This window comes from Schistocerca serialis, chromosome 5, assembly GCF_023864345.2.
Source record: "Schistocerca serialis cubense isolate TAMUIC-IGC-003099 chromosome 5, iqSchSeri2.2, whole genome shotgun sequence".
In the NCBI taxonomy this organism is placed as follows: domain Eukaryota; kingdom Metazoa; phylum Arthropoda; class Insecta; order Orthoptera; family Acrididae; genus Schistocerca; species Schistocerca serialis.
The window spans coordinates 15,301,417-15,314,633 of NC_064642.1; the positions used below are offsets into that span (position 1 = coordinate 15,301,417).

General features: G+C 46.0%; 1 protein-coding gene across 1 annotated transcript; it reads left to right on the top strand.

Moving 5' to 3' along the window:
* The first annotated feature begins 5,126 nt into the window (after positions 1-5,126).
* LOC126481705 (venom protease-like) lies at positions 5,127-13,012 on the top strand. Its single transcript, XM_050105654.1, has 7 exons — positions 5,127-5,214; positions 7,319-7,543; positions 9,008-9,096; positions 10,814-10,992; positions 11,737-11,987; positions 12,540-12,691; positions 12,821-13,012. The coding sequence occupies exons 1-7, from the start codon at positions 5,127-5,129 to the stop codon at positions 12,977-12,979; spliced, it is 1,143 nt and encodes a 380-aa protein (XP_049961611.1). The 3' UTR covers positions 12,980-13,012.
* Positions 13,013-13,217: the final 205 nt, after the last annotated feature.

Here is a 13,217-nt window from a genome sequence, read left to right on the forward strand (position 1 = left end):
AAGAGTGTATTTCAGTCAACATTGTCAAAAGCTTTCTCTAAGTCTACAAATGCTAGAAACGTAGGTTTGCCTTTCCTTAATCTTTCTTCTAAGATAAGTCGTAACGTCAGCATTGCCTCACGTGGTCCAGTGTTTCTATGAAATCCAAACTGATCTTCCCCGAGGTCGGCTTCTACTAGTTTTTCCATTCGTCTGTAAAGAATTCGTGTTTTTTTCCACCTATGGCTTATTAAACTGACTGTTCGGTAATTTTCAAATCTGTCAACAACTGCTTTCTTTGGGATTGCAATTATTATATTCTTCTTGAAGTCTGAGGGTATTTCGCCTGTTTCATACATCTTGCTCATCAGATGGTAGAGTTTTGTCAGGACTGGCTCTCCCTAGGCCGTCAGTAGTTCCAATGGAATGTTGTCTACTCCGGGGCCTTGTTTCGACTCAGGTCTTTCAGTGCTCTGTCAAACTCATCACGCAGTATCGTATCTCCCACTTCATCTTCATCTACATCCTCTTCCATTTTCATAATATTGTCCTCAAGTACATCGCCCTTGTATAGACCCTCTATATACTCCTTCCACCTTTCTGCTTTCCCTTCTTTGCTTAGAACTGGGTTTCCATCTGACCTCTTGATATTCATACAAGTCGTTCTCTTATCTCCAAAGGTCTCTTTAATTTTCCTGTAGGCAGCATCTATCTTACCCCTAGTGAGATAAGCCTCTACATCTTTACATTTGTCCTCTAGCCATCCCTGCTTAGCCATTTTGCAGGTCCTGTCGATCTCATTTTTGAGACGTTTGTATTCCTTTTTGCGTGCTTCATTTATTGCATTTTTATATTTTCTCCTTTCATCAATTAAATTCAATATTTCTTCTGTTACCCACGGATTTCTACTAGCCCTCGTCTTTTTACCTACTTGATCCTCTGCTGCCTTCACTACTTCATCCCTCAAAGCTACCCATCCTTCTTCTACTGTATTTCTTTCCCCCATTCCTGTCAATTGTTCCCTTATGCTCTCCCTGAAACTCTGTACAACGTCTGGTTCTTTCAGTTTATCCAGGTCCCATCTCCTTAAATTCCCACCTTTTTGCAGTTTCTTCAGTTTTAATCTACAGGTCATAACCAATAGATTGTGATCAGAGTCCACATCTGCCCCTGGAAATGTCTTACAATTTAAAACCTGGTTCCGAAATCTCTGTCTTACCATTATATAATCTATCTGCTACCTTTTAGTACCTCCAGGGTTCTTCCATGTATACAACCTTCTTTCATGATTCTTGAACCAAATGTTAACTATGATTATGTTGTGCTCTGTACAAAATTCTACCAGGCGGCTGCCTCTTTCATTTCTTATCCCCAATCCATATTCACCTACTACGTTTCCTTCTCTCCCTTTTCCTACACTCGAATTCCAGTCACCCATGACTATTAGATTTTCGTCTTCCTTCACTGTCTGAATAATTTCTTTTATTTCATCATACATTTCTTCAATTTCTTCGTCATCTGCAGAGCTAGTTGGCATATAAACTTGTACTACTGTAGTAGGTGTGGGCTTCGTATCTATCTTGGCCACAATAATGCGTTCACTATGCTGTTTGTAGTAGCTTACCCGCATTCCTATTTTCCTATTCATTATTAAACCTACTCCTGCATTACCCCTATTTGATTTTGTGTTTATAACCCTGTAGTCACCTGACCAGAAGTCGTGTTCCTCCTGCCACCGAACTTCACTAATTCCCACTATATCTAACTTTAGCCTATCCATTTCCCTTTTTAAATTTTGTAGCCTACATGCTCGATTAAGGGATCTGACATTCCACGCTCCGATCCGTAGGACGCCAGTTTTATTTCCCCTGATAACGACATCCTCTTGAGTAGTCCCCGCCCGGAGATCCGAATGGGGGACTATTTTACCTCCGGAATATTTTACCCAAGAGGACGCCATCATCATATAACCGTACAGTAAAACTGCATGCCCTCGGGAAAAATTACGGCTGTAGTTTCCCCTTGCTTTCAGCCGTTCGCAGTACCAGCACAGCAAGGCCGTTTTGGTTAATGTTACAAGGCCAGATCAGTCAGTCATCCAGACTGTTGCCCCTGCAACTACTGAAAAGGCTGCTGCCCCTCTTCAAGAACCACGCGTTTGTCTGGCCTTTCAACAGACACCCCTCCGTTGTGGTTGCACCTATGGTACGGCTATCTGTATCGCTGAGGAACGCAAGCCTGCCCACCAACGGCAAGGTCCATGGTTCATGGGGGGGCTAAGCTGAATAGACCAGCATAGCATTGTTGCTGCTATGGAACGGTTAATAGATGTTGTAGATTGTCTCCACTTACTCCGTTTAATTTCCTCGATGGTTCGTCTAGCTTAAGCCCCCGGTTGGCGAAAGTGTGCGAGATCAGCTCCACTTGATCTCTTCCTATACCGACGCAGTGCGGCATGCCTGTCCCTAATTGCTAACCGACGTTCGTTGTCCCACCAATGGACGATTTTCTTCTAGGATGGCTAAAACATGTAGGCTGAAGGAATTGAACAGCATCGTGCATCAAATTCGTGACGTATCCACCCACACCTGGGCGCTGATTGAGTGTTCAAATGGCTCTGAGCAGTATGGGACATAACATCTGAGTTGATCAGTCCCCTGGACTTAGAACTACTTAAACCTAACTAACCTAAGGACATCACACGCATCCATGCCCGAGGCAGGATTCGAACCTGCGACCGTAACAGCAGCGCGGTTCCGGACTGAAGCGCCTAGAAAAGGTCGGCCACAACGGCCGGCTTGGAATACAGCAAATCGGCTGTATAGCGGTCAGAATGTCGAATGAAACACCTTTCAGCCATCTAATTTCCCACCTCTGTTCGGGTCCAAATAGGGGCCTGCATTCAAAGACTGGTATCCATAGATTTCTGCTTGTTTATCTAACTGTCGACAGATGCTGTATCAAGCAGTAATGTACAGATAGCAGTCTTTGAATGCAGGCCCCTATTTGGACCCGAACCGAAACACCTTCCTACATGTCGGTCAGGGGGTCTGAAGATGGCGTAATAAATCGGCGAATCTAGTTGCCAAATGAAGTAACAGTTTGGAAATTAGATGGCTGGAAGGTGTTTTATTAGACATTCTGTACTGAACAAGCGAGTTCCGCAACCATCTCTGAAAAGATGGATATACAGAGCATAGCTGACAGTTCGCCCTGCTGAACAATCACTTAGGTGGCTTCCGTTTAGGCTTTTTAGTCGTGGTTACGTGTAGCTAGATAAGAGTGATCACTTGACTGTCAATCGTTGGTCACTTCCCACGTATCTGCGAGGGTAGGAGAGCATAGGGTGAGATTTAGCGGAGAATGATGCAGTAGCTGTGCAGAAATGCGTCATTTCTCCCAGTGTTAAGTATACAGATATCCTCTTACACCAACAGGTTGTGAACAGCCAGTAGAGGCCCAGAGTATCTGCTGTGCACTGAGGTCACCAGGTAACAAGAATGGGAGGGAGAGCTGTCACTCCAGATCAGTAGGCTGTGCCGTCGAGCTATTCCTGCGACGGGATGCACACGGAGCATACTGTAGGGTGAAGTGGTTACGTATATTGCTACTGAAGTCGTTTGTAACGCAGTGTCGTTTTCGTTGAGTAGCACAGCTACGCCATAATTTTATCGACCACCACTTAGGCAAACCTTTCTGTGAAGGTCATGTCCTGGCAGCGCAGTGCAGCGACGCGCTATTATTGCTCCTCCTACACAAGACGTATCCTAACCTTGCGGTAATTTCCTCTTTCTGAGACCGGACCACACGTCTGATCTGTTAGGAAATGAGTAACGTACGTTGGCTAGAGAAAGCTGTAGCGGAAACTAGCCGTACTATGCATCTCTGCAAGTCGCGTCAAATATTTTCTTAATGTCCTTGAGGTTAACAGAGCGGTTAACTGAAAAGTAGTTTGTGATATGTATTTCGATATATTGTCACATGTTTGAAACAAAACCATTTTGACAAAACCGTGCTAGTCTTAAGTTACAGTTTCGACACTCACACGCAATCACATTCACTCGTAATAGCCAGATTATGGAATCGAACTAAACATAATACCAGAAAGGATTACAGAACGGATTATCTTTGACAGAATGCCTGCTCAGGTATAACACAAATTGACCACAACGAATGTACACCACGTCCATGGCCGTCACAGTCTTGCGCTTGGCGTGCTCAGTGTCGCGGATCACGTTCTCCAGGAACACCTCCAGCACTCCGCGGGTCTCCTCGTAGATCAGACCAGAGATGCGCTTCACGCCGCCCCTGCGAGCCAGGCGGCGGATGGCGGGCCTCGTGATGCCCTCGACGTTGTCGCGCAACACCTTGCGGTGCCGCTTGGCGCCACCCTTGCCGAGCCCCTTTCCTCCCTTGCCGCGGCCTGTCACTCTTCTTCTTCCTCCTCCTCAAGCAAAACGTGCACAAACAGCGGCTGCAGCAGCTCCTCACCCGACGCTAGCGAGTCGGCTACGACCCATTATTAGACTAAGAAGGCACGTGACCCAATGGTAGCGGCAACAGATCTACTAAGCCGCCAATTGCTGGGAGAGCGGTGTGATGACGCTCCATCCTTTCATACTGCACCCGAATGAAACCATTTACATCGAGTGTAGGAGGATGACACGGCGGTCGGTCGGTCCCGCCTATCCCCTGTGTGGCCAGGAAAGTGGTTCTGTTACTATGAAATTCAAATAATTTTATTGAGCGCAGTCGAATCTTGTTCGAACCTACAAGACTAATAATACATCAAGCCACAAAAGCGAATAACAGACTTATGCTGAGAGGTTAAGGAATATCGAGTCGAAGATTCGACCCTTTACGTGGAATGAAAGTATTGCACAGAATCAGTGCCAGTGGGGATTGTGTTACTTGCCTTACAGTTTGGCAAAGGTGTATTTTCGGGATATTTACCGTGAAAGAAGGAAACGTAAGGATAGACAAGAGCTATATGGGCCCGGAACAACGAGCAACGAGCCTCACCAAAATGACGCGCGTCATCTGCCTTCGCCCACGATTTTCCTCTTCTGCTCCACCGTCGCTATATAACACGCCTCACGAGCACTCATAACTCAGTCCACAAAATCTGACAGTCGAGCACTCACACAATGGCGAGAACGGCTATACGTGTTACTGTGTCTTGCGTGTTGATGCTGCTGTTGGAATTTGCAACGTCTAGCCCTCTCTTCCTCCAAGGTGAGTCTATGCACAAAACTATAGTTGGCTTTCACTATTTCGACCTAGTAGCATTAGTTTTGTTTGTTTTTTTTCTCTCTGTCCGCAGCTCGTGGTCGTGCGGTAGCGTTCTCGCTTCCCACGCCCGGGTTCCCGGGTTCGATTCCCGGCGGGCTCAGGGATTTTCTCTGCCTCGTGATGACTGGGTGTTGTGTGATGTCCTCAGTTAGGTTTAAGTAGCTCTAAGTTCTAGGGGACTGATGACCATAGATCTTAAGTCCCATAGTGCTCAGAGCGATTTCAACCATCAGTTTTTCTCTTTCTTGGGGACAGGACACAGGGAAATATTCTCTAACTCGTACCTCTCTTACGGTGCTACTATAACCAAGTAGTTTTATCGGATGAGGAAGCTGTCAACAGTCTAAAATAACATCCGCTGTAGGTCTGCTTCTGGTTAAGAAAGTGAAGATTTTTTTCCTAATCCGCGATGCCGTTCTGTGAAAACTAGCGAGTAAGCCGTACTTAAGGTCCTCCGCAGGACCAGAGATAAGTGTATGAAGTTATTACTTTTAAAAACGTGTCCCTCAATTGCTTGAGGTATAGGTAGTAGAGGATAACTGTAGCCTCATTCCACGTCACGGAATAGAACAGTTTTCTATGAATGCTGATTTTCGCAAGATACTCTGCTGGTATATCCAGGCGAACTGTCCAATGTGTCTACAAGCAATGCTGTCCACGCCCCCCACCCCCGCACTACATGTACATGGACGGATCAAAGTATTTGAATACTATGCGCTACAAGTATTTGAAGTACACGTGGTGCCGGATAACTATGGTCTTCCACCAGAAGTCACATTTACTAAAGTCCAGAACACGAATTATTAGTTATCCCATTAAAAGAGGACACGGGTTGCTTTAGAATACTGTACATGTCGTAGGAGTGGCATCAGGCACTCATGTGGCCATTGTCCACTGTCGTAAATCATGACAGCGAGGTGGTGCGCATGTGCGAATCGGGTTTAGAGAAACGGCACATTTGAAGGCGCGATATAGGGATAAGAAGGAACCATCTTGAATAAGTGTGTCCGTGACAATACTGTGACTGAAACTGTCCAATTAGTTGGCATAGCGACGAGAACTCACGAGTCTGTCTACAGTTAGTGGTGTACCACTCGTGGCCATGATAGACGGCATAAGGACGGTGGTCTTGAAAAGGTCCCAACCGACAGGGACCCCTGGACGAGCATCCCGCCTTGTCAACGACAAACAGTTTCAAAAGCGACAGGGACTGTTGTTGTCAGTGAAGGCAAGTCCATGAGAAGCATGTTACGGACATGAGGAGTCGGGTACATTGCAAAAGGCCCTTGTTAACAAAGCTCATCTTTGGTGGGGCAAAACAACCCAAAAACTGGACAGTAGGTCAGTGGAGGCATCTTGTGTGGTTTGAAGAGTCATTTTTCGCTCTAAAAGTGAGGCAAGACATCGAAGTCGCCTACGATTTAATAAAGTGTTTTAACCGTAATATGTTGAGGCTGCAATTCGGGTCAGCGGTGATTCTATGACGTCTGTACGGTGTTTATCGTACCACGGGTCGGGTACGCTCATTGAATGTAGTGGGAATATGAACCAGGATATTTATTTTAGTGTTCTCGGAGACCAAGTGTTGCCCATTGTTCATCTTCGTGATGAGTACCATGTGAAGACCCCTTATTGGAAGATGATGAATGCAGTGTCCACAGGACTTGAAGCATAGTGTTCCAGTTTGATGAAAATTTAAGTAGTCCATCACATTTCAGTGGGAGCATTATGTCACCCAGTGCTAATTTTAGAGAAAATATATAGTACTGTTGTGAACAGTGCATAAAAGTTATGAAGCAATATTCGTACAGTTTGGTACCGCTATGAGATTTAATCGTTAACGTGTTATTTCATCTGTTTATGACATACGTGAAGAAACCTGTGGGTAATCCTCCTGATAGAATTAGATATATTAGAAGGGGCAGAAGCGGCCGTAGACGGTATTAGCACTACGAGTCCTGGGGCCCTGTCTGCTCGCTACTTAACTCGGCCGCTACAGCTCAGCTGACCCACCTGACAGTGGAGCTAACTCCCCTGGTGTCCGCAGAGGGCCCCGCCTGCCCCTCGGGCAGCTGCCTCCGAGTGCGCCACTGCCCGGCTGCCCTGCTCGCCATCCGCCAGCGCCGGCCGCTGCCCCCGCGCTGCGGCTTCTCCGGCCTGGAGGAGGTCGTCTGCTGCCCGGTGGCGGGGGCGGAGGAAGGGGACTCCAACGATATCCCCAGCGGCGACGCCTGGGCCTTCCCTGCGGCAGAGCGGCGGCCCAGCGAGGCAGGTGAGTCCGCCGCACACTCTGCTCTGCCCTGCTCTATCCCCACCACTTCTCTGGACTCACACAGTGGACCAGCACTGCTCACTCGTGCTGATCTGACTCTCAACCTTCTTACTAATAAAAGTCGTCTTTCCACTACATCACATTGTATATACACTTAAAATGGAGCTAATTTGTTTATCATCGAAACTGAATCAACTGTGGGTTCTTGGTGAAACATTCTACATTAACTAAACAATCACTGTTTTTTGGCTCTTTTTACCGATTTGGTTTCTTAGTCTTCTACTAAACTTGCAGCTTTATATGGTTGAAGCTTTAATTATGGAAAGCAAATGTTTAAAATTCCCAGATTAAGTATTAAGAGACGAAAGGCTTAAGATTTGTAGGCAGCCTCCACCAGTGCTAACCATGGGGGGAGTACCTCACAGAGTCACTGACCTCTAGCTCCAGGGCAGCCACCACGATCTACTACAACTCGCCACCTAGGATCAAAGACCTCTGTAATGCCTTCAGCCTCTCGCCCACAAATGGCGTGGGCCTACACATATGTTGAGTTCTTTTCCTCCCATCTAATCTAAAGGGTGGCATTTGCTGTCCCTCTCCTACAATCCAATATCACTCTCTAATGTATAGCTATTTTATGACACAGACACGTGTAATGATAATCTCTCGTGTTGTCTCCCAATGCTGCATTAACTTGGATTCAGAAGATCACACACTTTCTTCCCACGCTTGATCAGCACTTATGTTATCGTGTCGCCGTGAAAAGCTCGTTGCTACATTGAGTAACATCTCCATCCCTCATAAAAACGTCATCCGTGTATAAGAACACCACCAAAGGATACAGCAAAAATTAACGTCGCCGTATTTTCAAACAAGAATGTGAAAAGCTCGTTATTTCTACGAATTTTATGCAGCCCGCATTGGCAAATATTTCGTCTCCTTGGCACAATACAAGCATCATATCATCATATTAGTCACCAAACAGCCTACAGTTACTTCCAGACTACAGCTCACAGCGCACCTGAACCCAACCTATAAAAAAAAAAAAAAAACAAAAAAAAAAAAGGAAAAAAACAAATATATAAGAATTCGACAACTGTAATGACATCAACCACATAGTTTTTTGTCACTTAAGTGCTTAGTTTTTCGGCATTCCTCCACTGCTAAGCTACTCGGAACTCCACAAGTGATAAGCATTCCGTAAGAGAAGTGTCGTAGCCTACAGCAAACTTATTTCACTTAATCCCATTACCCTAACTTATCCATTTAGAAATGGAACAGGTATCTTCTGAAAAGTTTTGTATTCGGTTATTTTCTGAAATGATTTTAGCGCATTACGAAAACTGTGCATGCCTTATCGTAAGTCCTGAACAGTTTGCTCCGTAGTGATAATGAGGCCGCTTACATGAGTGGAATGGATATATGCAGCGTGTATTACATTACATTTTTTTCTCTTATCTACAGCCTGCAGTTCTTACAAAGCCATGCGGGATGGTCTGGAAGACTACATTCTACGTGGGAAACTGGCTGGTCCACATGAATTTCCACACATGGTGAGTTCAGACTGAAAACTCTTACAACAATGTGCGTCGCCATCTGCACTTGTGTGAATGACGTCGTAAACAATTTTATTCGACATAACGTGATGGAAGGATAAATTTTCAGAACGAATGAATCCTGATTTGTACTAACAGAGAACGTACAACTGTAGCGACTATCTGTTAAGGAGAGCACAGCAGTTTTCCTGCAGCAGCTATGCAATGGTGTCCAATGTTTTCTCTACTTGGGCCTCTTAAGAGACTGTGTTTCTGTAATGAAGCATGTGAGAGACACTTGTTCATTCTTTAGGAGTTGTTTAAGCAAGAATATCCATCATAGCAATGCTCACACAAAGGAATTAGGCTACGCTTACAGTTTAAAATGCTGTCCTTCCCCTTGGTGATTAAGCCTGTACACTTTCTATAAAATAAGAGAAAATGTTCCTCGCTAGTGATACGCCCATTTTATGGGAATCTTAATTTCATCATGCATTATGAACCAAAACTCAGGTGAACCACTGACCTTCCCGATGCACTGCATTTAAAGAATTACCATATTAGATATCTCTACATTACATAATAATACAAAGTCGGTCATCAGAGAAAATAATTTGAGGCTCTGTGGTCAACAAACAATTAATTTGTCTTACGTCAAGTGACTGCGTTCAGAAGAACCACACGATTATTAATCTGAGTCACCATGCCAAAAATTTTAGCATCTTTGGATCTAATATTAGTGTTGGTCAATGTTAAACACAACGTCCTTTGGTCGACCCAAGATTTTGACAAAAGCTCGTATAAAGAAACTCCCGTTGTATGCAATGTAAGTTTAACACCCAATGGTCGACTGTAGCGGTAAACTAGCTCTGACGTGGGAGGTGTCGGCAACGACTAAAGACTCTGGAGTACAGGAGGGAAGAGAGGATCACGTAGTTAGGGACAGGGCAACTACAGTGAGCTTTACGCTGACGTCAGAGTTATTGTACTATTTTTTAATACTTCAGAATTGACGTTAAGGTTTGACTTACTGCTGGACTTCAAAACGTCATTAGACGTAGAACACAAAGATGTGTCCTTTGTCAACGACTCATCCTGGCATTTGCCTTGTGTGACTTGGGGTAACCACAGAAACTCTGACAGTATGACTGGATGAGGATTTGATCCGACATACTCCCAATGCGAATGCAGAGTCTGAACGTCCTACAAGCTTGTAAATGTGAAGCAGGCGAGGTTCTGCTGAGAAATAGTTGTTAAGAACAAAATTCGGTACGTTGCGCCTTTTCAGAGTTATTTAACACTGACGTTAGCAAAGCAAGTCGCCGCACGTGCAAATTCAAGCATCCTGACAGAGACGATGTCGAGAAACCTGTTCTTCGTTTGGCGTACTCAAAATGAAAAAACGTAGCTTTTGCTCAATTAGCTTAAATTTATCGCTTGTGAAAAAGGCCCATTTGAACTAGTAATGAGTGTTTCGACACGTAGTAACTAACAGACCCACATATGTCATTGCATTACCGCAACTTGGCGCGTGCAAGTGCTTGAATATCCAAGAGCAACAACCTAGCTTCAGTGCTAAATAGCTCGCGAACGACGCAACGTATCATTGAATTTTTTTTCTTAAGAGTTATTTGTAAGCACAGTCCTCCCCCTCCCCGCAACCCCGCAATAGCCTTACAAGCTTTTGAGACTGTTTCTAACGACCTTGTACAGTACTTCTGACAAATGCATACAGGTGTTTGTGGGTGAGTTCTCTGTTTGGCTGGCAGTACAAGGAGGGAAACCTGTTGTGTTGCAGGCGGCGCTGGGCTTCAACGTGCCCAACACGGAGGGCCTCAGCTGGCTGTGCGGAGGGACCCTCATCAGCGACCAGTTCGTCCTCACCGCGGCCCACTGCTGCGCCAACAGGGTCACGTGAGTAGCCTTCTCTACACATTTCCTCAAAGAAACTGAAATGCACTTCTAATTCCGCACGCGTAAAAAGATAATGTTCCTGTCACGAATCGCGAACATTCACTTTCGGTAGTTCGCTGAACTGTGACCAGGACTCGCGACTCGATCGCATGGCTAGTTCAGTGTCTCACGAAAAATGTCAATTTTACTAATTTAGAAGTACGAGGCACTTTGCCATGATGCACTCTGGCATAGTTGACAAACCTAGCACATCTTGTAAAGGCACTGAATGTAGAGGTGGAAGGACAGACGGAGGAAGTTTCAAACAGGGAGCACAGATCAGTCCTCAGAAAACGGACCCCATTAAAGAAAGTTACAATTGTATTAGATTCAGAGCCTGATGCCCATATCCACCAAATACCACACACGTCTCGGAACAGAGTTTGTTATTTGAGACCTACTTCTGCTCTCTGTTACGATTTCGGGGTCAGAAATGTGACGATTGAGATACCGGAGCTTAGGGAAGACATGGATCTTTATTTTGGTATATAATGGACAATGGTGCGCCCATCTTCAGTGTCCTCTAATTACGAAGCATGTGTTGATTAGTTGACTGGCGGTTCAAATTTCTGTTGTTTACGTATTCGCTCTGACCCTTTGAAAGAACGAACATGATAGCTCAATATTTCAGCTGGAAGCATGCAGTAACTGTAGATAAAGAGCGGTCAAAGCAGCTGTGAGAACCGCCACGTACGTGTGTTCCAGGGGAAGGCCAGTCACGGTGCGCCTGGGAGTGAACAACCTCACGGCGACACCAGACGGCGGAGACTACGGGATCTCAGAGATCGTGCTGCACCCCACCTACAGGAAGCGGCGGTCTTACAACGACATAGCGCTGCTGAGGCTGGACAGGAGGGTGGAGTTCAGCGACGCCGTCTTCCCCGCCTGTCTCAACACGCAGGACGGAGACCCGCCGAGCTTCACTGCCGCCGGCTGGGGCGCCACGAACGCTGCCGGTAAGCGAAGGAGGCCGTCTTGTCTGAAGTCCTGTCACTGTCCAGCACTGTATTTCAATGAACATTTCCTCAAATACGTGACCTAGGAAATATACCGTACCTTTATATCGCATCTTTGCCATTTCGAGCCACCCAAATATTTATCATCTTTCACTCATAGTTTTAAGCCTCAAAAATCGTTACTTGAAACAAATATCAGGCTTGCCTGGGTGAAAATGAAGCTCTTCAAATCAGCTCAAATTACTGAACAGTGCGATTAACAGCTTCCTAAAGTAATAGATGAAGCAGTATGAGAAAGCATTCAGTCTTCACGAGATGTAGACCTACCATGAGTTATGCATTGGCACTGGAAGTAGAGTGGTATGTATGGAAATATTTATGAACGTCCAGTCACCTCTCACCGTTGCTTACCCTCGTCCCCATGCCTTCTGACTCTCCCAGTGCCAAATGGAAGACAGAGACAAGGTCATATCATTCTTGGTACAAGCCGCACTCTTAGCATACCTTAATTTAAATGTAAGAAACAAAGCCGTTACTCTCCCTTTGTTCCAGGAACGCGACTGAGCTCTGTGCTTCTGAAGACCACCATCTACCCACGTGCGTTATCCCAATGCCAAAATGCCTACAAGGACAGATTTCCACAAGGAATGGACTCGTCAGTGATCTGTGCTGGAGACCCGCAGGGGAAGACTGACACATGTGTTGTAAGTACTCACTTTGTATGACCAGACGCATCCTACCTGATGCGTCCCACAGTAACAGACAACTGGAGACTCCTCCAGTGAACTGTGCCCACAGACCGCCCCTCAGTACGGCGTGTTTACTTTTTCCAGGGCGACTCCGGCGCCCCTCTGGTGACTGGCAGCTCCGCCCCCTACACGGCGGTGGGCGTCACCAGCGTCGGTCCCCGGCCCTGCGGCGGCGCCCTGCCCGGCGTCTACACGCGCGTCTCCACACACCTCGGCTGGCTGGAGGGCCGCGTCTGGCCCTAGCCACTGGCCCTCCCTAGCGTCGCCTCGCCACTGCTGCGCTCCTGGCCAAAGGACGGCCCGGAGCTCCATCTCACCTGCATCTCGTAGTCTGTGTAGTACACAGTACCTGCCAATCTGTGATACGTTACGTGTGATATAAGACTATGTATCTACACACCGTTACCTGTTAGTTGGGAATTGTGTTTCCTAAAATTTGTTGTATAATACGTACTACAAGTAGAAGGACTTCAAAACATAT